The 23,916-nt window shown below is 41.8% G+C and overlaps 1 protein-coding gene across 1 annotated transcript in view; it reads left to right on the forward strand.

Moving 5' to 3' along the window:
- The first annotated feature begins 2,721 nt into the window (after positions 1–2,721).
- Positions 2,722–23,916, forward strand: part of LOC132829537 (ubiquitin-associated and SH3 domain-containing protein B-like) — a 142,474-nt gene continuing 121,279 nt past the window's right edge. The window contains exon 1 of the mRNA XM_060846765.1: positions 2,722–3,103. Coding sequence (XP_060702748.1) covers positions 2,976–3,103 — 128 coding nt within the window. The 5' untranslated portion in view covers positions 2,722–2,975. The remainder of the gene's footprint in view (positions 3,104–23,916) is intronic.

Raw genomic sequence — 23,916 nt, forward strand, 5'->3', positions numbered from 1 at the left:
TCAACGACCATTAGCAACGGGTAGTAAAATGTTAGTCATGCCAACAATGCTCATATCCCATCAAGGAATTAACAAAAAGAGGTCAGAGGCTCGGAATCCTGCAATGAGCAACTCACCTCCTGTCTCACCAAAACCTTTCCACCATCTACATGACACAAGTCAGGTGTGTGATGGCATATTCTACATGACACAAGTCAGGTGTGTGATGGCATATTCTACATGACACAAATCAGGTGTGTGATGGCATATTCCGTACTTGACTTTCAATTCAGCTCCAAAAATACTCAAAGGGCTCAACACCATCCAGGACAAAGCAGCTCGCTTGATTGGCACCACATCCACAAACATTTACTCCCTCCACCATGGAGGCTCAGTAGCAGCAGTGTGTGCTACCTACAACCTAGACAGCACCTACCATATCACAATCACTTCCATCGAGAAGGACAAGGGCATCAGGTACATGGGAATACTACTAACTGCAAGTTCCCCTCCACACCACTCACCATCCTGACTTGGAAATATATCTCCATTCCTACAGTGTCACTTGGACAGAATCATGGAATTCCCTCCCTAAGGGCATTGTGGGTCCATCTACAGCACATGGAATATGTGGTTCAAGAAAACAACTTACCACCACCTTTGGGGGCAACTAGGGATTGACAGTAAATGCTGGCCGAAACAGTGACACTTATGCCCACAACTGAATAAAGAAAACGCCTTCAAAATGCTGTGACTGTAGCAATGTGACAAAACTCAACCAAATTGCTTACAGGTAAAAAGTGAGGTCTGCAGATGCTGGAGATCACAGTTGAAAATGTGTTGCTGGTTAAAGCACAGCAGGTTAGGCAGCATCCAAGGAATAGGAAATTCGACGTTTCGGGCATAAGCCCTTCATCAGGAATGAGGAGAGGGTGCCAGGCAGGCTAAGATAAAAGGTAGGGAGGAGGGACTTGGGGGAGGGGCGGTGGAGATGTGATAGGTGGAAGGAGGTCAAGGTGAGGGTGATAGGCCGGAGTGGGGGTGGGGGCGGAGAGGTCAGGAAGAGGATTGCAGGTTAGGAGGGCGGTGCTGAGTTGAGGGAACCGACTGAGACAAGGTTGGGGGAGGGGAAATGAGGAAGCTGGAGAAATCTGGAATGTAGTTCGGAGTCCGTGTGGGATCAGTCGGTTCCGTAGGCAGGTGCTGAGGAAGGAGATGTGGCTGTGGTAGCGAGTCTGTTTGAGAACGTGGCTGAAGAGTTTCTGTGCAGAGGAGATGACCTGGGGGGGTGCCATCTCCTCCTCTGCACAGAAACTCTTCAGCCACGTTCTCAAACAGACTCGCTACCACAGCCACATCTCCTTCCTCAGCACCTGCCTACGGAACCGACTGATCCCACACGGACTCCGAACTACATTCCAGATTTCTCCAGTTTCCTCATTTCCCCTCCCCCAACCTTGTCTCAGTCGGTTCCCTCAACTCAGCACCGCCCTCCTAACCTGCAATCTTCTTCCTAACCTCTCCGCCCCCACCCCACTCCGGCCTATCACCCTCACCTTGACCTCCTTCCACCTATCACATCTCCACCGCCCCTCCCCCAAGTTCCTCCTCCCTACCTTTTATCTTAGCCTGCCTGGCACCCTCTCCTCATTCCTGATGAAGGGCTTATGCCTGAAACATCGAATTTCCTATTCCTTGGATGCTGCCTAACCTGCTGTGCTTTAACCAGCAACACATTTTCAACAAATTGCTTACAAGCTGTTTACATACGTTGTTAACAGATAATGTAGGAACAAGGCGCCAGAGACCTTTACCCTGCTCTGTTTCAGATAGTATTGATAAAGTGTGGTCAACGGAGTAGGCAGCATCTGAGGAGCAAAAGAATCCTGATGAAGGGTGAAGCCCAAAATGTCAGTTCCCTTGCTCCTCAGATATTGCCTGACCTGCGCCACACTTCATCCACTCTGACTTCTCCAGCATCTGTAGTCCTCACTATCTCCTTTTTCAGATAGTCGCACGGGATCTGAGACTATAAAACAGGCCTCAGTTTTTACATTTTAACACATCCAAAAAACCGCATGTCCGACTGTGCAGCACTCCCTTAGTTTTTCCAGAACTAGAGGGCATAGGTTTAGGGTGAGAGGGGAAAGATATAAAAGGGGCAACTTTTTCACACAACAGGGTGGTATGTGTATGGAATGAGCTGCCAGAGGAAGTGGTGGAGGCTGGTACAATTGCAACATTTAAGAGGCATTTGGATGGGTATATGAATAGGAAGGGTTTGGAGGGATATGGGCCGGGTGCTGTCAGGTGGGACTAGATTGGGTTGGGATATCTGGTCGGCATGGATGGGTTGGGCCGAAGGGTCTGTTTCCATGCTGTACATCTCTCTGACTCTATGCTGCACTTTGTGCTGAAATCTCTAGCATGGGATCTGAACTCAGTCCCAGACGCTTCATTTTGAAAACCCATTCAAACAGCCTCCATGAGCTCAATTCACTATTGAAAAATGTATGCAAAAAACGTTCAGTACACAGCATTAAATTGTTAATAAACTCATCCGGAATAGTCCAGGAATTTTTTGTTAAATCAAAACTTCATATCTTAATGGATAGGTGGTTAATTATGCTCCTGAACTTCCAGATCCGGCAGCGTGGGTTGGGAGCTCCATATAAGGGAGAGAGGAAGGGAAGCTGATTATACTGTCCCAGACCCATTCATAAATTAGTCAGTAACAGAGCAGACTCCAATTCGAGTGCTACAGTAGCAGCGTTTTCTTCATGGTTCCATGCTCGCTTGTGTAAAATTTTAAGGAGGGGATGGTTAGACTGCCGACCGACGTGTGCTTGAAGTGAATATCGCCTGAGTGACTTTAGATCCTGTGTATGTACCAGGAAGTCGATCCTTTACGTTGTTGAGCTGTGGGTTCTGTGAAAGACGCTGTCTGCATTCTGTAGGACTGATTTATCTGGAATGGCACTTTGATCTCGCATACAATGGCCACTAAAGAAGAGCTTTACAGCAAAGTTGTGCCCCGAAAGAATAGGCAGAACCGACCCGGGACCGTTAAACATGGATCAACACTCGAGGTCTTCTTATCAATGGGATTCCCTAAAGCCCGGGCGTAAGTTGGATGAGTTCAGACGTATTTATTTATTTCTTTGTTTCCTTTTATTTTGCAGCTTCCCACATTGTTACTGTATCCAAATGGCGTTTGCACTGATTCTGTGTTTCCATTCTGTGTAACGTTTCTTTCTGTAACAGATCTTGCTACATTGTTGAAGAGGGAGTTGTCACATGGCCTAGAGATTCAAAATATGTTTTAAAACAAGGAATAGTGTTTGTTCAAAACGCCCGGTGTTCAGTAGGGGATATGACAGGCGAACGTTTCACGGTCTAGCTCTCCTTCGTATTTAAGACAAAAAAAAAGATATAAACGCGCCACTCTCACCCTTTCACACACACAATAACACAACTGCAGTGTAAGGCCTGCAGGCAGGAAGGTGGGTGATGGTCCGGGTTTGTTCTGGAACTGAATGGAATGGTTCCGTTGCAGTTTTATTGTCGGTCACCCCAAGGCTGCGGAATGGTTTTGGAAAGTAAACAGTCCCGGGGCTGTGAGGATTTCCCAATTGTGGATGTGTCTGTTTCAGTCACATTCCTTCCCCCTCTCATTTTTGTAAAAAGGCTGACTGAAAGCTGCCTTTTTTTAAAAAACAAACAAACGTGAAATTTTAACAAAGCAAACATATTGCTGTAAGTGTCACAGAAAATGCTGTAAATACTTAGATTTGGCAGCATCTATAGAGAGAAAGTAGAGTGAACATTTTCAGGTGTCGATGACCTTTCATGAACCTCCTGCGTACTTCTAATATATTTGTTTTTTTACAATGAGCTGCATTCGGTCCAGAGTGTACATACAACCCCGTGCACGCTACTGTTTTCCTAAACCGCTAATGGAAGCCACTTTCTCTCTCTCTCTCTCTCCCCGCAAGCCGCTCTTACAAAGGTGAATGCGGCAAAATCCTTTTCCCTAACTAGACACGATTTTCTAAAGCAAACACTCTGAGTACATAAGCACAGAAAGGCTCCTTTACTCTTATTTTACTGTGTTACAGAACAACGCGTTGACATCCTGTACTAATATTCCCTCTACTAAAATTCAATTAAAAAAAATGAGACTGTTTCCCTCCACTCCCTGTATTATTGTGGAATACCACTACTTTTTATAATTATCCTCAAATGGAGAACTTTGTTGGTGTGCTTCATTGTGGTCATGTCCACAGACTGTGGAGTCAATATAGAGACTGTTTCCACTGGCAGGGGAGTCAGTATCCAGAGTTAGGATCATTCAAGTCAAAAGCACCGAGGAGAGGAAAAACATTTTGAAATATATTAAGTTATGATCTGGAATGTGTTGTCTTTTTAAAAAAAAGTGATGGTAGCAGATTATTCAGTTTTCAGAACTGTATAAATACTTGGAGGTGGGGTGAGACCTCCGGGTGCTCCGGTTTCCTCCCACAGTCCAAAAATCTGCGGGTTAGGTGAATTGGCCATGCTAAATTGCCCATAGTGTTAGGTAAGGGGTAAATGTAAGGGTATGGGTGGGTTGCGCTTCGGCGGGTCGGTGTGGACTTGTTGGGCCGAAGGGCCTGTTTCCACGCTGTAAATCTAATCTAATCTAATCTAATCTAAACTACAGGGGAGTGAGTCCAGTTGTCCAGACTCAGCACAAACTAGATGGACTGAATGGCCTCATTCTCAGCTACAAAGGCAAATTCTGTTTTTCTAATGTTACCAGTTATTGAGCTTGCATTCTGTGATTATATCCAATCATTTATTTCAGTCGAAAACTGAAAACAAATGCCTTTGCCTGAGCAAGAAGGAACAAACTTATTTTTCTACAACATCCAGCATTACTTTTAGGATGTCCCTATTTCATAATTATTGATTCAAATTTTTAATTAAAAATGCAGTCACTGTGGTAATGGGACTTTTTTTTTGTCTGCTGACCAACTTTTCCAGATTCCTTGCTGGGTACAATCACAACTCCATTAACCTTAATTTCCCTGTTTGCAGTATTTTGGTGTAGGTCCAGTGCATCCTCTGTTGTAACAAGGGATGTGAAGCTGCAATCATACAGCTTCTGCAGGATTTGGAATCCCATTGGGACTTCAGTCAGATAGATATTTAGAGAAAGGCAGCATTATTTAACCATCATAGAATCACCACTGTGTGGAAGAAGGCCACTCGGCCCATCAAGTCCACACTCACCCTCTGAACAGCATCCCACCCAGACCTAACCCCCCCCTACCGTATCCCTGTTACCCTGCATTTCCTATGGCTAATCCACCTGACCCGCACATCATTGGGCTGTGGGAGAAAACCAGAGCACCCGGAGGAAACCCACACAGACATGGGGAGAATGTGCAAACTCCACACGGACAGTCGCCTGAGGGTGGAATCGAATCCAGGTCCCTGGCACTGTAAGACAGCAGTACCAACCACTGAGCCATCATGCCACCTCCGGTTTTTCATTCGTTTTTTTTTGATGAGGCAACAGAGAGGGTTGGTGAGAGCAATACAGTTGATGTGGTGTACATAGACTTCCAAAAGGTTTTTGATAAAGTGCCACATTAATGTTGTCAACAAAGTTGAAATCCATGGAAGTTAGGGGACAGTGCTAACATGGATATGTGGTTGATTGAGTGACGGAGAACAGGACCCTATATATGAATATTTTTGGACTGGAGGACTGTATTAAGTGGAGTTTCCTAGGGATCAGTGATTAGGATTCCTGCTTTTCTTGATGTATATAAATGATTTAGATTTGGATGTGCACAGCTTAATGATACAGAATTTGGAATGATTGTGAACTGTGAGGAAGGCAGTGATACTCTTCAAGGGTTTGGAGAAAACAATTGCTTGTTGCATCAGTTTTTGAGATTAATTCAATGCAGGAAGAAACGCATTTGGTAGAATAGGATAGGAAAATATTAGAATACAATTCTTAAAAATTGTGCACGAGTAGGGGGTCCTGGGCATATATTGAATATAAATCAATGAAGGTGGCGAGGCAGGTTTAGAAAACAGTTAAGCAATACATTTTCTGCAGAGAGCTCTGTCAGGTGGACCTCAAAAATCCCATGACACTATTCTAAAGAAGAACAGCGGAACTTTCCCAGCACTTGGCTGACATTTATCTTTCAAACAGAATCAATCTATTTTATTTATGATTGCAAGAACTTGCCTTTAATTGCCTGTCAGAGAATCAGCGTCATTTTAAATGTAGCCACTTGATCATTTCCATATTGCTGTATGTGGAAGCTTGCTGTGTGCAAGTTTAGCTGAGCTTTATAAATAGAGACATTAAGTATAAACACAATGAATTTATGGTGAACCTTTGTATAAAACACTGGTTCAACCTTAACTAGAGTATTGTCCAATTTTGGGCAGCACACTTTAGGAAGGACATGAAGACATCAAGAGGATGCAAAAATTATTTACCAGAATGATTCCAGTTTTGTGGACAGATTGGAAAGGTGGAGGCTGCTTTTAGAAAAGAGAAAGTGGAGAGGAGATTTGATTGAGGTGTCAAAAATGATGAGAAGTCTTGAATGTGTAGGCAGGGTAAAACTGTTCCCATTGACAAGAGGATTAATACCAGAAAGCACCAATTAAACGTGATTTGCAAAGGAAGCAATGGCAACATGAGGAAAGACCTTATCATGTTGCAAATGATTAGGGTCTGGAATGCACAGCCTGACAATGTGGTGGAAACTTTCAGAAGGAAATTATAAACAATTACCTGGAGAAATAATGTGTAGGGTTACTGTGAAAGGGCCAGGAATGACATGAGCTGCGTGACTCCTACAGAGAGCCAGCATGGCTACAAGTATTCAGCTCCCCTCACGTTTGAGCTGTATAAATTCTATAATAAAGAAAAAGGAGTTAGTTTCCCCTCATAGCACTAAGGCAAAGGCGAACTAAAGATTATGAGCCCAGGGTTCAGTGAGTCATGGAGGTCTATAGCACAGAAAAAGGCCCTTTTGCATAGTGAATCTGCACTTGTCAAAAACAACCGCCTAACCAATCTAATCCCGTTTTCCAGCACTTGGCCCATACCCTTGAATGGAGGAGAAAGTGAGGACTGCGGATGCTGGCGATCAGAGCTGAAAATGTGTTGCTGGAAAAGCACAGGCAGCATCCAAGGAGCAGGAGAATCGACGTTTCAGGCATGAGCCCTTCTTCAGGAATGAGGAAAGTGTGTCCAGCAGGCTAAGATAAAAGGTAGGGAGGAGGGACTTGGTGGAGGGGCGTTGGAAATGCGATAGGTGGAAGGAGGTCAAGGTGAGGGTGATAGGCCAGAGTGAGGGTGGGGGCGGAGAGGCCAGGAAGAAGATTGCAGGTTAGGGAGGCGGTGCTGAGTTCGAGGGATTTGACTGAGACAAGGTGGGGGGAGGGAAAATGAGGAAACTGGAGAAATCTGAGTTCATTCCTTGTGGTTGGAGGGTTCCTAGGTGGAAGATGAGGCGCTCTTCCTCCAGCCATTGTGTTGCTATGGTCTGGCGATGGAGGAGTCCAAGGACCTGCATGTCCTTGGTGGAGTGGGAGGGGGAGTTGAAGTGTTGAGCCACGGGGTGGTTGGGTTGGTTGGTCCAGGTGTCTCAGAGGTGTTCTCTGAAATGTTCCGCAAGTAGGTGGCCTGTCTCCCCAATATAGAGGAGGCCACATCGGGTGCAGCGCATAGAGTAAATGATGTGTGTGGAGGTGCAGGTGAATTTGTGGCGGATATGGAAGGATCCCTTGGGGCCTTGGAGAGAAGTAAGGGGGTAACTTCCCTCCAAGGCCCCAAGGGATCCTTCCATATCCGCCACAAATTCACCTGCACCTCCACACACATCATTTACTGCATCCCCTGCACCCGATGTGGCCTCCTCTATATTGGGGAGACAGGCTGCCTACTTGCGGAACGTTTCAGAGAACACCTCTGGGACACCCGGACCAACCAACCCAACCATCCCGTGGCTCAACACTTCAACTCCCCCTCCCACTCCACCAAGGACATGCAGGTCCTTGGTCTCCTCCATCACCAGACCATAGCAACACAATGGCTGGAGGAAGAGCGCCTCATCTTCCGCCTGGGAACCCTCCAACCACAAGGAATGAACTCAGATTTCTCCAGTTTCCTCATTTCCCCTCCCCCCACCTTGTCTCAGTCAAATCCCTCGAACTCAGCACCGCCCTCCTAACCTGCAATCTTCTTCCTGACCTCTCCGCCCCCACCCCACTCCGGCCTGTCACCCTCACCTTGACCTCCTTCCACCTATCACATTTCCAACGCCCCTCCCCCAAGTCCCTCCCACCTACCTTTTATCTTAGCCTGCTGGACACACATTCCTCATTCCTGAAGAAGGGCTCATGCCTGAAATGTCAATTCTCCTGCTCCTTGCTTGCTGCCTGACCTGCTGCGCTTTTCCAGCAACACATTTTCAGCCATAGCCTTGTATGCCTTGGCATCACAAATGCACATCTAAATACTTCTTAAATATTATGAGGGTTTCTACATCTACTACCCTTACAGGCAATGAGTTCCAGATTTCCACTATACTCTGAAAATATTTTTCCTTGCATTTCGTATAAACTTCCTGTCATTGGTTACCCCCAGTCATTGGTCCTTCCAGCAAGGGGTAAAGTTTCATTCTGTCTATGTCCCTCATAATTTCAGACATTTTAATCACAAGTCTCTCAGTCTTCTTTGAAGCAACAAAAACAACCCCAGTCTGTCCAATCCCTCTTCAAAACCAGAATTTTCCAATGCAAGCAAAATCCTGGTAAATTTTCATCTGCGCTGTGTCACTTGCAATCACATAGCTCCTTTAATGTGGATGTCAGGACTACCAAATACAATCTTTTGGCTTGGTTACATCTCAGTACCAGTCTCACCTCCTGAATCAGAAGGTTCTGTGTTCAAGTCCCACTCCAGAGGCTTGAGCACAAGATTTAGGATGACATTCCAACTGCAGTACTGAGGGAGTGCTTCATTACCATACGCACCCTATTTCAGATGCAGCTTTAAACCAGCCCCTCTCAGATGGACCTCAAACATCCCATGGCACACAAGGACAGGAGAGTTTCTCCCTACTGCCTGTCTGGTATTTAATTTTTAACCAGTGTCACTTAAAATCAAATCATTTTCAGGTTTGTGGGAGCTTCCTGTGTGTAAATTAGCTACTGCCATTTCTATGTTATAGCAGTGATAATATTTAATTATCTGTAAAGCACTTCGGAAAATTCTGAGGTAACCACATACACTATAGGAATGTGAGTCTTTTTCACTTCTGAGAGTGATGTGTATTTATGATCTCATAAAACTAGCCAGCCCAAAAACTGTATCGGAAAGATTGCACTTAAACCTATGCACTCGCTGCACTCTCTTAATCTTTGTGATGCTGCTAATGCATTAATTTTAAACTGCTCCCGGTGCTTATAGCTCTTGCACTTCACATTGACAACATACAGCTCAAAATTCTTCTTGCTAGATTACAACCCAAGGTTACTGGGGTAAAATCTAAATTGGGTACTGCAGCAGTTTTTTTTGGCAATCAAGTGGCTTGCATTTCATGTAAAAACTGACATCCCACTGACACCATTGATGTGTCGACATGAAAGCATTAATATTCTTAATACATGCAGTGGCTGAAGAACTTTCTGGCACTCGATTGCATATTAATTGCAGCAAAAAAAGTCAGCTCTATTTGAATCTTTCAGCATGAATGTCATCAAACATCAAGAGTGCTACAGGCCCAAAACCAAGTAAGACCAAAATGAGACATTGACGTACACAAGAAAGAAATGAGCAATTTTTGTGGGAGAATTGCAAGTATAGGTACTGGGAATAAATCCGAGCAGCAACTCCAGAATGATAGGAACAGCAGGTTTATCAGCCTTGGAGAAATAATGGACTGAATGGCCTCTTCCTGTTCTTTCTGGTGCTACGTGAAATATATTTAATGAGAGGTATTTGGTCCCTCAATTTGTTATTTTGACTTTGATTATAACCCTTAATTTTGTTTCTAGCTCTTCCAAATAAAAGATTCAATTTTTTTTTTGCAAAGGAAGTATGATGATCATGGCACGTATCAATGTGTCACACAGAACATCAATCAGAAAACTTAATGGAATGCAGGCTGGTATCTCAATGGAGCTGGAATGCAAAGTGGAGGAAACTGTGCTCTATTTCTCCAAAGAGGAGAAAGTGAGGACTGCAGATGCTGGAGATCAGAGCTGAAAATGTGTTGCTGGAAAAGTGCAGCAGGTCAGGCAGCATCCAAGGAGTAGGAGAATCAACGTTTCCTGAAGAAGGGCTCATGCCCGAAATGTTGATTCTCCTGCTCTTTGAATGCTGCCTGACCCGCTGCGCTTTTCCAGCAACACATTTTCAGCTCTAGTTCTCCAAAGCCTTGATTACATCCCATTGGAGTAGTACTCTGTTCTGCTCACTGAGCCTCCGAGAATATACCAGTGTAACAGATTCACTAGAATGAAACCAGGCACAAGTTTTTTTAAAAAATTGGCAAAGAACTAAGGATTAATTGAGACTTTCTTATGCGCTGAAGTATTAAGATCTGCTTTGCCAATCTCCTGGAGAGTTAGAATCTGATTCCTTGGAAGATTTCAAAAGACAATTGGTCGTGGACTTAAAGACTAATATGCAGAGTTAAAGAGAAAAAGCCAGAATTTCTGGCTAATTGGATAGCTTTTTCCAATTATAAGCACAGAAGAGATGGGCACAATTATCACCTTCAGTGCTATACAATTCTGTGACTCAATAGAAGGATTAATTTGAGGCTGAATGAGACTTGATTAGGAAATTAAGGGGTGAGCTAATAACAATGTTTAAAATTTTGGTGATGCGGTAGGTACAAAGGAATCCTTCCCTGTGATATTTTGGGGCACGTTGGGGGCAAACACTTTAAAATTAAAGCTAGTCCACCTTGAAATGAATCCAGGAGATACTCTTCAATGAGAACCAGAATTTTAGAATTCTCTTCTCCCTAAAGACTGTGAATGTTAGATCAATTAACATTTTAAGACTGAAGTTGATAGTTTTATTCTTAGTTAAGGATCATCCATGATCTAATAGAGTGGAAGAACCGTTTCAAGAGGCTGAATTACATTAGGGGTTATAGAACAAAGGAAGTTATTATATGGAGGTGGGCCATTGATCAGCCACAGTCTCATTAAATGGCAAAATAGACTCAAGGGACTGAATGGATACCTCTTGATCCTAGATTCCAATACTTAATCTTTGCTCTCCCTTCCTTCTGCAGTATTTTAAATACAAATTGATGCCCCTGAATCAATTACTGGTATCTTTACCTCTTCATATTTAGAGTCTTTTTAATACATAGTCATCTCACTAACCTTCCAACATGCTACATAGAGAAAGTTTAGCTTCCCTGCTCTGTTGAACCAGTTCTTTCTCACAGTGTTTACAGCCAGGGAGAGAGACTAACAATTGTATTTTGTAATTATTGAGGTGTGCAGTTATTTCTGTCAAAATGTGACAGCCAGCAAGGAAGTTGTTTAAAGTGAGGGGTACCAAACGGAGGCTGTATACCAAGCAGATCAGTTCTTGAGTAATGGAAATCCTGTTTCCATTGCTCTGACATCAGTGATTTGCCTTATCTCTCAGTAGCAAAACAACAGGACTGAAATTATTTGTCTAAACAAAAAGAAAATTTGGCTTTAAAAATGAAGAGCTTTTGTTGAACGACCTCCCATGTTTGTAAATGGAGTTGTAGCCTCCATTACAAGGGTGCAATTGCCATGTAGTGCAATGGTAGTGTCCCTACCTCTGAGAGAGGAAGCCTGGATGTACATCCTTCCTGCTCCAGAGGTGTGTCATGTTGTCTCTGAATAGGTTGATGATAAAATACTTTTTTTGTAATTGCTATTAGTCGAATAATGAGGGCTATGTCATAATAATATGCATGAGAATAGATTTCATTAAATGGGCTACCATTTTGAATCTGTTCTTAATAACAGCCTACATTTAATACCGCATTAAATACAAACTGCTCCATGGGTGACAATCCACGTCTTGACTTCTGATAAGAAATTCCAGCACGTTCAATGGAGATGACTGGGAAGTATTAGAAATGCATGTTATGTATTTAACAGCCCTGAATTAATACTTCATAGCAATGCTGAAGAAGAAATTGTTTTACATTTAATAAGTAAAACAGAAAATGCTTATCAGGTATTTGTAGTTTTAAAATAATCATCTTTGCTACCAACTTTCTCCACGGCTTCACCCCTTACCAACTCTGGGAAGTCTGGTTTCAATTCTGGCTCCTCCAGCATCAACAATCTTTAATCAGACCATTATTAGAAGCTGTGTCTTCAGTTGCCTGATTTAATCCTGATGTGCATTAGCTTTTGGAGATTTTGTTATATTAAAGGTATTAGGTAAACACAAGTTCTTGTTATAATGAAAAAGGAATGTTAATATTTAGTTTTCGATCACTGCCCAGAATCATGAATGCTTCCGGTGCAGAATATTTATCATTTTTTGAACAGTTTCTAAGCGGTTGGTGTTTTTGTAGAGTTTTCTACATGTGATCTGGATCTTCACTTGCCTTTCTTACTATTCATCCATGGAATATGGAGATTGATCGTTTGGCCAGCATTTATTGCCCATCACTAATCAGCCTGGAAAAGGCGGTGGTGAGTAGCCTTCTTGAATTGTGACGGTCCTTCGGATCAGTGCTGTTAGGGGGAGAGTTCTAGGATTTTGACCCAGTGGCATTAAAGGAATGGTAATATATTTCCAAGTCAGGATGGTGAGTGGCTTGGAGGGGAACTTGCAGGAGATAGTGTTCTCGTGTATCTGCTGCCCTTGTCTTTCTCTGTGATTAAAGTCTGCAAGTTTGGAGGGTACTGTCAAAGGGCCCTTGGTGAGTTGTTACAGTACATATTGCAGATGATACACCCAGCTGCCACTGTGCATTGTGCTGAAGGTGGTGGATATGGTGCCAATCAATGGGTTGCTTTGTCCTGAATGGTTTTGGGTTTCTTGAGTAATTCAGACAAAAGAAACATTCTATCACACTCCTGACTTGTGGCTTTGTGGACAGGCTTTGGCGATTCAGACGATGAGTTGTATGTTCCTGATCAGCATTTGTAGCCACAGTATTTGTATGACTGGTTCAGTTCAGCATCTGGTCAGTGGTAACTCCAGGATCAAGAGTGTGGTGCTGGAAAAGCACAGCTGGTAAGGCAGCATCCATGGAGCAGGATAATCGATGTTTCATGCATCAGCCCTTCATCAGGCTTATGCCTGAAATGTCAATTCTCCTGCTCCTTGGATGCTGCCTGACCGGCTGTGCTTTTCTAGCACCACACACTCGTCTCTGATCTCCTGCATCTGCAGTCCTCACTTTCTCCTAGGTAACTCCAGGATGTTGATGGTGAGGGATTCAGTAGTAGTAATGCCAATGAATGCAGAGGAGAGACAGTTAGAAAATGTCTTGTTGGGGATGGTAATTGCCTGGCACTGTGTCATTATTAGCCCAGATCTCTATGTTGTCATGGACTGTTTACTTGGCCTGTTTCAGTAGTTTTTAATGTTGTTTGAACTACCTTTTAACTGTCTTAATACAATTTGCGTTCCTTGGCGATGGTAAAAGTTTGTGAACTGCAGCATTAACTTGTGTTTCTCAGCAACCAGCTGCATATTATCACTTGTTTCATGTAAAGTAATTTAACACCATTGTTACCTTTGAAACACGGGCATCATTGTGTTGCACCTTCTGGTCTCAGTTATGACTCAGTGGGTGTCAGTCTTGTCTCCAAATGTAAAAATTGCTGGTTCCAATCCCATTGTGGAAGCCTGAGTACCACATCCAAGCTAAGACTTCAGTGGAGAACTGAAAGAATGTTGTAGCATTTGAGATATAGTTTTTCAAATGGGATATTAAACTGAGGCCCAGTCTATAAATGATCCCATGATGCTGTTACAAAATCAACACATTACTGATTGTAATTTTGCTATGTGCAAATTGGCTGCCACTTTTGCTATGCATAGGTACTTTATTAGTTATAGTGTATTTTGAATGTTGATTTTGAAACGTAAGACTTGTAAACCTTTTTTAAAAACGGTACATCAAATAAATGTTCTATAAGTGCTTCAGGTGTCATGCATGCATCTATCCAGAATTCCCTATTTGGAATAGGTAACAACTGAAGAGGAAGGGAAGTGTAAAAATTAACCACCAAGAAATGAGGTAGAGAACCTGTTTTTGAGGAAAGGCTAAAGATCTCAATAAATATAAAGAGATTGAGGAATGAAAGATCATTGTTGCCCACAGGCAAAGCTGCATCGGTTTAGTTTTGTGCATGTTTTATAAATAAAACATGTTTTCTTCAGGAACACATTTAAAATTACAAGTGATTTAGCAAATGAGCCTTGAAGTTAAACTTTTTTTGGCTAGTAAGTATAATTGCAGAAGTATTTGACAAAGCTGAGGAGATGCAAGTTACATTTATACAAAATATAGTTTTGATTATAAATTCATCGAGTCAAGAAGTTGTAAATTGAGTCATCAAATCTCCAGGATTCTTCAAGAAATTGGTGTCAGCAAAACCTGGAGATAGTCAGAGACATTTTTTATTTTGATAAATTTTCATTATTGCTTCAAATGTTTTAATTTATTGTTTACTAAATTATTGGAGATGGTATTAAAAGGGTAGGTTTAGTCAAGCATCGTTAAAAGACTGATTATGATTCCAATTAGTTGTGGTTACAAGCTTTACCTTTCAAGCTAGGTATATTGGTGGGAGCAACCTGCTTGCTTCATCTCTCATGGAATATTTATCTGCTGTCATCACCAGACTTGTGTCAGTGTGACATTTTTCCAAAAATTTTTCCAGCTACAGATGATTTATGCTCAATATATGGATTGTTAAGTGGATTTATTCCCACTACGAGATGTTTTGAAACTTGCCAGTTTTAATTCATTCTCAATTAAATTGTAACAATGACTAAATATTTGGTTGACAGCTTAATGTCTCTTATTGCACAGTATTGCAACTACAAATTACCTTGAGATATTTGACCTTAGTAAAGGGACTATACAAATGCAAGTTTTTGTGATTGGGGTTAACCTTTTGGAGAGAATATTTGGAATTGGGGCAGATTCAGACTCAACTTTTGGGTTCCACATCTACAATAGAAATATCACATTGAAACACTCCGTCTCAACACACACAGGAAAGATGGCGACGGGAGAACTGCTTGTGGAAGGCAACTTGAGAATTTTGTTTTGGAATGTGCTTTGGGATGTTGCATAAAGTTTAAGGTATAATATAAAGATAAGTTGTTTTTTTGTGAAGAACCTTGTGACATTCTATATATGTTAAATATGTAACATAAATGCAAATTGTTCAGAACAAGGAATCAAATTTTTGAATAAAGTAATAATTTACAAAAGTGTATTAATAAGTGGAGACGCACAAAATTGATTCAAATTATTTTTGTCTTTGGATAATGTATTTGCTGCAAACTTGACATTTAAAACATGTTGTCATAAGTTACTGATTTCCGTTTTCTCCCCCCACATCCCCCTCCTTCCCTGCCATCTTGCTAATTCAGGAACAATGTTGTTGATCCAACTTCCTTGAAATCCATTGAGCTGGTTTCAGACTGCATTGTGCATCCTGTTTGAATTGTGTTCAAAGCCCATTCCCCACCTACCTGGCCCCATTCCCCTCCCTCCTAGTTGTTCTGCTGTTGAATTCCTGCCATACTGTATATACACATTGACTCCAGACAGAAAGAGAGCAGAAGTGAGGAAGCTAACACTGCCATCTACGTCCTAATAAACCTTTAAGTGGCAACATTAGTGCAGCTTGTTCAGTGGACTGCATGCCCACGTTCCAACCCAAGACATTTCATTGAGTTACTAGGAGAAAGGTGAGGACTGCAGATGCTGGAGATCAGAGCTTAAAAATGTGTTGCTGGAAAAGCACAGCAGGTCAGGCAGCATCAAAGGAACAGGAGAATCGATGTTTCGGGCATAAGCCCTTCTTCAGGAATTTCATTGAGTTACACCAAGTCCACAATGATATTAAGTTTGGGATGCCAATTGTCTAGGTCTTCTGAATATTCCTTCAACATCTCCCACCAGTCTTGAAAAGGAAATTCACAACCTGCATTTATATAGTGCTTTTTGTGACTTCAAGATATTACAAGATGCGCCACAGTCAGTTAAATTTTTTTTAAAGTTTAGAAATCTCGAGATTTGAGAGCAAATTTGCGCAAACACAATTCCTAGTTGAAGGTTAAGTCTTACCCCAAGGACATGGGGAAGAACTCAGTTGCTTTTATTCTTTTGGATAGGAACCATGGGGTCTTTTACTGTACAAGGCATTTACTGTTCCAGAGTACATATACCCTATCCTCATGAACAAAAATGGCAAATTATGGACAGCCTTTTAATGCTAATGCATGAACTGTTGGAACAGATTGCAGCAACAGCTTGTATTTTGCTGTTTGACATGAAATTACTTTGAGAATACTGTTTTGCTGGAAATGGGAAACAGTATTTTGTTGCTCTGTAATAATCTGCAAGCAGCATTGTCACTTTGTGTTCAAGATTCAGATGCATTGAGAAATCTGTAGTAAGGATAACCCAGAGAATTAGGGGTTTAGCTCAATGCTGTGCTTGTATGGTGCTGACTCTCCAGTAAGCCTACAAAACTATAATACAAACTGCAACATGCTACATTTTCCAGCAGTGTCTTTAATGAAGATATCCTCTCCAAACATTTATAACAGGATAAAAGTAAAGGGTTAGATGCCACACCATGTTGAGATAGTCATGGAGTCTCCTGGAATTGAAGGTTGACCTCCAGTTTACTACTGTAAACAATTTTATAAAGAAGCCATTGAGCTGTTTTACTTTTGAAAATGTGCATTAATTTAGTTGAACACCATCCACCCCCATTTGTTAAAGGTGAAAAGCATACTTAATTTCACAGATGCAAAACATCCTGAAGTGTTTACAGTCCAAGACTAACTTCTGAAATGTAGCCAGAGCTGTAATATTTGGTTGGGGGTTGGGCGGGGAAATCGCATTTGGAGACTGTGGTAAATGATGATAGAAGAGAGACTTGAGCACACAACTGGAGTTGGCATGTCAGCGCAGTATTGTTAGAGTGCTACACAGTTAGATGTTGCTGTCTTTTGGATGATACGTTTCCTTCTCAAATGGATATACAAGATCCAAAGGCACTATTTTGAAGAAGAGTAAGGGTGTTCTCCTCTGGTCAATATTTATTTGTGAACTGTCATCATTAAAATGGTTTGGCTATTGTGACATTCCTTCTCTAGGGAGCTTGATGTGCACAAATTGCTGCTTTTCCTGAATAGCACTGTCTCTGCCTCAGAATTAGATATATCATGAAAGATGCTGTATAAATATCAGTTCTTTCTTTTTCATATCTCTTCCCTCAAATGCAATTCATCAAAGGAAATGCCATTTGCCCTCTGGTCACCTGGTTTTTCTGGGACGGTGAATGTCCTGATCAGTGCCTTACATTTCTTTAGTTCTGATTTATAAGGTTTTTCCAAAAAAAACTGAACATAACATTCCGCAGCTGTGCACCTGTTGTTGTACTGATTAGAATTGAGAGGAAAAAAATATCGAAGGAATTGAACTACATCTAAAAATGGCAGTGTCTGTGCTGCAAGTGCTCCTCATTGAGCCACTGCAGGGAGCTGGTCAGACCTGGGTAGAGAACCGCTGGGTGCATCCTGAGTCACTGGAAAGAGAAACATTTCTGAAACTGATGACTGATTTTCTCCCTAACATGCATCGGTGATTAGGAAGACTCTGACCACTCATCACTTAATCACTATACATCTTCTACAGAAATGCAATGGGATGTTTGAAATAATTTGCATAAAATAAAGCCATTTACTCAGCACTAACATTTAAGTTAGAATGCCTAGTTTAGTTGTCAGATAAGTGATTAATTTTTCTCATAAATCTCTCTCTCTCTTTCTCTCTTTTTTTTCTCTCTTTTTCCATTTTTTTGTCTTTTCAATAACCAACACTGGCCATTCTTCATTTCAAATGAACTCGCTTGTCCCTCCAGTGCTTCACATTCTCCATCTTCTCAGAGCTTAAACCAGGGATTTACTTCAATGCATTCATTCACATTTCACCCTCAAGCTATGGAAATCCATCCATCTTTTTTGGTTTTAAAACTCAAACTTAATGTCATCCAACCATTACTTCTCCCTGACTCTTTCTAACTCTGGTGGCCTGGTCTTTGATTCTGAACAGTTTTTTTTAAAAACAAAGGCAACATGGGCCTTTTGGTGTCACTCTCTGACTAGTTCCAAAGGGAAGAAATGTTTCACTGACCACAGTAATGCCAGCTCTACCAAAAAATATATTGGACAAAACTTGTTCACAGTCTTGGCAAAAGGTGAGGATTCCTGATGAAGAGCTTTTGCCTGAAACATCAATTTTCCTGCTCCTCGGATGCTGCCTGACCTGCTGTGCTTTTCCAGCACCACTCTGATCTAAACCCTTATTCACAGTCTGTCTGCATTGCAAACCCTTAGAAACTCCCTAATCTAAGATCCTTGACACCCCCATGAGATAACAGTTGTCCTGGGAGACTTTGACAATAGTCAAGTGTCAGAGGAGACAGTGGGGTAATGGAAATGTTACTGGACTAGTAACTGAGCATCCCAGCAAAGCTCTAGGAACATGGGTTCAAGTCTTACTATGGTAGACGGCAAAATTTGAAGTCAACTGGTCTATTGGTGACCCTGACTGTCAATTGCCATAAAATTCCATCTGGTTCACTAATGCCCTTTTAGGGAAAGAAATCTGCCATCCTTACCTGGTCTGATCAAGTACTGTATAGATCCACAGTAAATCAGACTCTGGATGATTAGGTATGGGCTATAAAAAATATAAATTGAAAGTGAATTTGGCCCAGAACTATTCTATCTCATGTTGTATTGAGGGCTTCTTCTATGATCTTAAATAGGTTAAGAAACTTTCCAGGCAGTCTCTGCTTAAATCAAGCACAGGGAGGCACTACATGTGGAAGTTGATCCGGGGGACTTCATTTGGGTCAAGTGTAAGGGTTGGCTGGATAATGGAGTTGTGCGTGGGGTTTGGATTCATGCATGAATGAATCAGCGATCTGAACTATGGGAGTGCCAGGGATTAGAGAAAGCTTTGGTTTAACATTACAACATCAATCTTCTTAGCCAGTGACTGAGTTGTCTGACCTCATTTGAGGCCTCAAACATTTTCAGCTAAAAGGATAGAAAAACGGAGTTATCTTTGGTGTTATCCAGTGGTCTGACTCCATAATTGATTGACTGAAATTAAAACAGGACATGCTGGAGAAACTCAGCACATCTGGCAGCATCCAATGTGGCAATTTCCAAGGTACTTTTTTTAAAAAAATGGATTTACTGTGACTCTTCCCATGACTAAACATACCATTGACCTCACTCCATTTGCTTCATTTGGAAAGGGTCATCACTTACAGAAGAGTTAACTGTATTGTACCTGTGAAACTGTAGTCAATCAAGCATCGAGACATTCAGGCAAAATCATCTGTGTATATTTTGGGTGGAATTTTTTTAGATCCTGTGCTGGTAACATACTGGAAAATAAGAAGCATACTGCCTACAATTATCCCTTGACTTGAATCAATGGATAGAACATCCCTGGGAAGCGTTACTGTCATTCCGAAGCTGCTCGCTGCCTGTACAGTCCCAGCAGTGGCATAGAATCTCAAATTTCAAGCTGTAGCCCATCCCCAGATGAAGTAGTCATTTTTTCTTTTCCAAACAAAATAAATGTTTATCTGTCTGCAAATGACCCACATCTCCCTTAATCCATGTCACTCTATAACAAATGCTACAGACTTGCCAAATATTCAGCACAGGCCATTGCAATGTGGCCCTTTGTGTTTTGGAATTTGTCTGTGGTAATTTCCAAGGTACGGTTGTTTTTAAATGAAGGTGGATATGGAAGCAGTGTGACAGGCAGCAGGAAGGCTAGCCAAGAGGAAGCACTCCTCCCAAAGGATTTTCTCTTCTTTTGTTAGTGACGTACAGGACTCCTCTTGAAGATGTGATTATTTTATTCATTGGTTTGGGGTGTCAGTGGCCAGCAGTTATTATCCGTGGCTCGTGACCCAGAAGGCAGTTAAGAGTAAACAACATTTTGCTGTGCCTATGAAGGCACATGTAGGTTATGCCAGATATCAAGATGACAGATTTCTTTCTCTTAAAAAACATTAGTGAATTGGATGGATTTTTATGACAATCAATAGTGGTTGCCTGGCCACCATTTTTTTTGGATAAAATTTCCACTTTTGTCAGGATGGGATTCAAACCCATGTCTCCAGAACATTAGCCTGGGTTCTGGGTTACTAGTTCAGTGACATTACCACTATACCACTGCCACCTGAAGTTCAGAACTTTGGAGTTCTGAATAAAATTGTGTCATGCTCGAAATATTAACTCTGTTCTTCTCTCTGTAAATGCTGTAAGATTTTCTTCACTTTAAACCGGTGAGGAAATTCAGGAGAAGTTTCTTTAGCCAAAGTGTAATGAGAGTTTGGATATTGGCACCACGAAAAATTGAGCCAAATAGTACAGATACTTTTAAAGGGAAGCAGAATTCAGTCCGTACAGGAGAAAGGAATAAAAAGGTGTGCTGGCTGAGTGGGATGAAATAAATTGACCAGAGGCTCATGTGACGCATACATATCAATACATGCCTGTGTTGCACACTCTTTGCCTGTTGTTTTCCTGCTTGGGGTTAAGAAACTGAGTTCAGTGGAGAATTGAGCTGGCTGTATTAGAATCAGAGATTGCTGTCTTTCACAGGAGCATGACTGTACTGCACATGGTTTATTTAATCTTCGCCTTAAGAGCGGCCTGACCCATAATGTCACAACCTCCACCGTGTCTGGTGCAAGGAGGCAGTTACTGAATGCAGGCAGAATGGGTGTTGAACCCTGTACTGTTGGCTCAAAGCTGATCTATGCCACCTGCTTGACTGAGCCAGTCACCTCCAAAATAGCTCATGTTGCTGTGCCAACTGAGACTTTAAGTGCATGAGGCCTGGAGCTCTGAACAATGTTGGTAGATGCTCCAATTGTCTTTCCATCACATGGTGACTAGGAATCAAAAAGGGATTGGAAATCTGGAAGTTTTTGTCATCTCCAGAAGCCTGAAAGTAGGGTGTGGGCCCCAATTGCAAGTTTCAATACTGTTTTTAATACTCACAGCAAACAAAAATCTATCAAAAGTTATAGAATAAAGGTAACAGATAAAGTGGAGAGACTTATTAATTTCACTTAGATCACAGCTGAAAATGCTGGACGGAATGAATATACCCACACGCCTAGCTATACCAGATTTGTATAAAGGACAACTTATTTGGAAACTACTACTAGTCGGTAGAAGTGGTTTCTCTGAAATTCATAGGTCAAAAGCATGAAGCCACCGTACCTAGAATTGTACACAATCATTCTTATGAGGTTAAAAAAAGATTTTGGATCTGCAATGAGGAGCAGATGATACACAGCCTTGTTACCAGATTGCTCACTTACTGTTCACTAAAGGCTGAATTGCCTCCTGTTTCTTCAAGGCTGAAAACCAGTCAATGAGATAACAGTTGATCTCTACCTTAATTCCATATACTTGTCCTTTTTCATATTAATTAGGAAGGGTATCAATGTTGAAGTCTCCACCAGTCTGGATCTTTTGAAAGCATTTATGTTGTACTTTGTGTGAAGAAATACTTTGTGAATTCTGCCCGAAATGTTCTTCCTCAAAATTTAATCCTGTCATCTTGTTTTTCAATTCCTACCTAAGGAAACAGTTGCTCTTTATCACTAAACAAATCCTAGATCTTACACATCATGATCAGATCACCCCATCATTTTTTACACCTCAAGATAATAAAAGCCACGTTGCTGTTTTACTAGGGGTTAGATTACTTTGTTCATAACAGTTCCATTTAGTCATATACACCCACACTGTTACATGATCCTTGCACACTTCACAGAAGTGACTTGTATTCCCCAACAGGAAGGGAGCTCCCCGTATTACTAAAACAACCACGGGGGCTATTCAGATGCAGAATTAAAACTGCTCACTTACTCTTTTTGTGGTTGAGTGATTCTTTACTTTCATTTCCACTGTAGGTTCTATCGTATTGAGCTCTGGGTTTAGGTGTTGTACTTCTATCATTCCTCTTTTCTGCTCTTTTAAACATCAAATTAAGAAATGGTTAAAAGTAATAAAAATACAAAATAACAGTTAACAGAAATCAAAATAATATTGTCCAGGATGATGAGGCACCCCAGCCCCTGTGGTGCCTACTGGTCTTTTAGATTAGATTAGATTAGATTAGATTAGATTACTTACAGTGTGGAAACAGGCCCTTCGGCCCAGCAAGTCCACACCGACCCGCCGAAGCGAAACCCACCCATACCCCTACCCTTACATTTGCCCCTTACCTAACACTACGGACAATTTAGCATGGCCAATTCACCTGACCTGCACATCTTTGGACTGTGGGAGGAAACCGGAGCACCCGGAGGAAACCCACGCAGACACGGGGAGAACGTGCAAACTCCACACAGTCAGTCGCCTGAGGTGGGAATTGAACCCGGGTCTCTGGCGCTGTGAGGCAGCAGTGCTAACCACTGTGCCACCGTGCCGCCCACTATGCCACCGTGCCGCCCTCTAAAGGCCTTTATCAAATCAAACATCACATACTCCCCTCGCCCTCCATTCTGTTCCAAGCCTAAGGGCTTGCCTAATTATCAGTGATAGAGGATAGGCCACTGGTGAGTCTCATTGAGAAGAAGCACTTGCCTTACATAAAAGGAGGCAGCTCTTTGAACAATAGCAATAGGTACAAGTTACATTGCCTTGTTGGACTTATGTAAGGCAATCAAAGAGCTGGAGATCTTGTGTCTGTCTCCACTGGGATCTTGAGCTCACCTGCCTGACCCTCCATGCAAGACTGTGTGACATCTTCAGACTGGATGGAACTTATAACAACTTAAACATTAATTCTTTCATAATCGTTACCTTATATAGCAGTAAAGTAAAAAATAGCAAGTCCTGGAGAAGCTCAACAGATCTGGCAACATCTGTGGAGAGAGGCAAACAGAGTTAATATTTTGTGTTCAATATGTCTCTTCTTTGAAAAATCCAAATGATCCTTTCATTCATTAAGAGTCTAGCTGGTGTACTGATTACCAGGCCCCCTTTGAGCCGTGAGTGCAGGTTTGTTGCTTTCCAGTAGCACAGGAGAGGAACCAAAGAAGTACAGAATGAGTATATTTGTGCTAATTTAATGCTAGTACCAGGTATCCCAGCCCTTCACACTTTCTGAAGAATGTTAACAATTGACAACTGTTTCATAGTTAATTTTAGACCCTTAATCCCAACTATGGCAAATAGTGGAATTTGAACCCTGAACATTAACCTGGGTCTCTAGATTAATAATCTAGCAATAATACCGCTTGGCAATGTTGATGAACAAGATCAGGAGAGGGGAACTAATTGGGCAGTTTTTCAAGGAGCTAGCATCAGTTCAATGGGTCAAATGGTCTCCTCCAAGGTCTTTATAGCAAGCCAAGAAATGACTGTCAAGATGTTTATGAATGAAGAAACTTAATAGCATCATGTGACATGGTTAGTCCACTCTTTGTTTAAGCAGGGACTTCCAACCATTGAAAAGAGTTTTTTTCTTTATTCATTCACAGGATGAAGGTGTTGCTGGCTAGGCAGCATTCATTGCCCATCCCTAATTGCCCAGAGGGCAGTTAAGAGTCAACCACATGGCTGTGGGTCTGGAGTTGTAT

The sequence above is a fragment of the Hemiscyllium ocellatum genome, chromosome 29, assembly GCF_020745735.1.
Source record: "Hemiscyllium ocellatum isolate sHemOce1 chromosome 29, sHemOce1.pat.X.cur, whole genome shotgun sequence".
NCBI lineage: Eukaryota > Metazoa > Chordata > Chondrichthyes > Orectolobiformes > Hemiscylliidae > Hemiscyllium > Hemiscyllium ocellatum.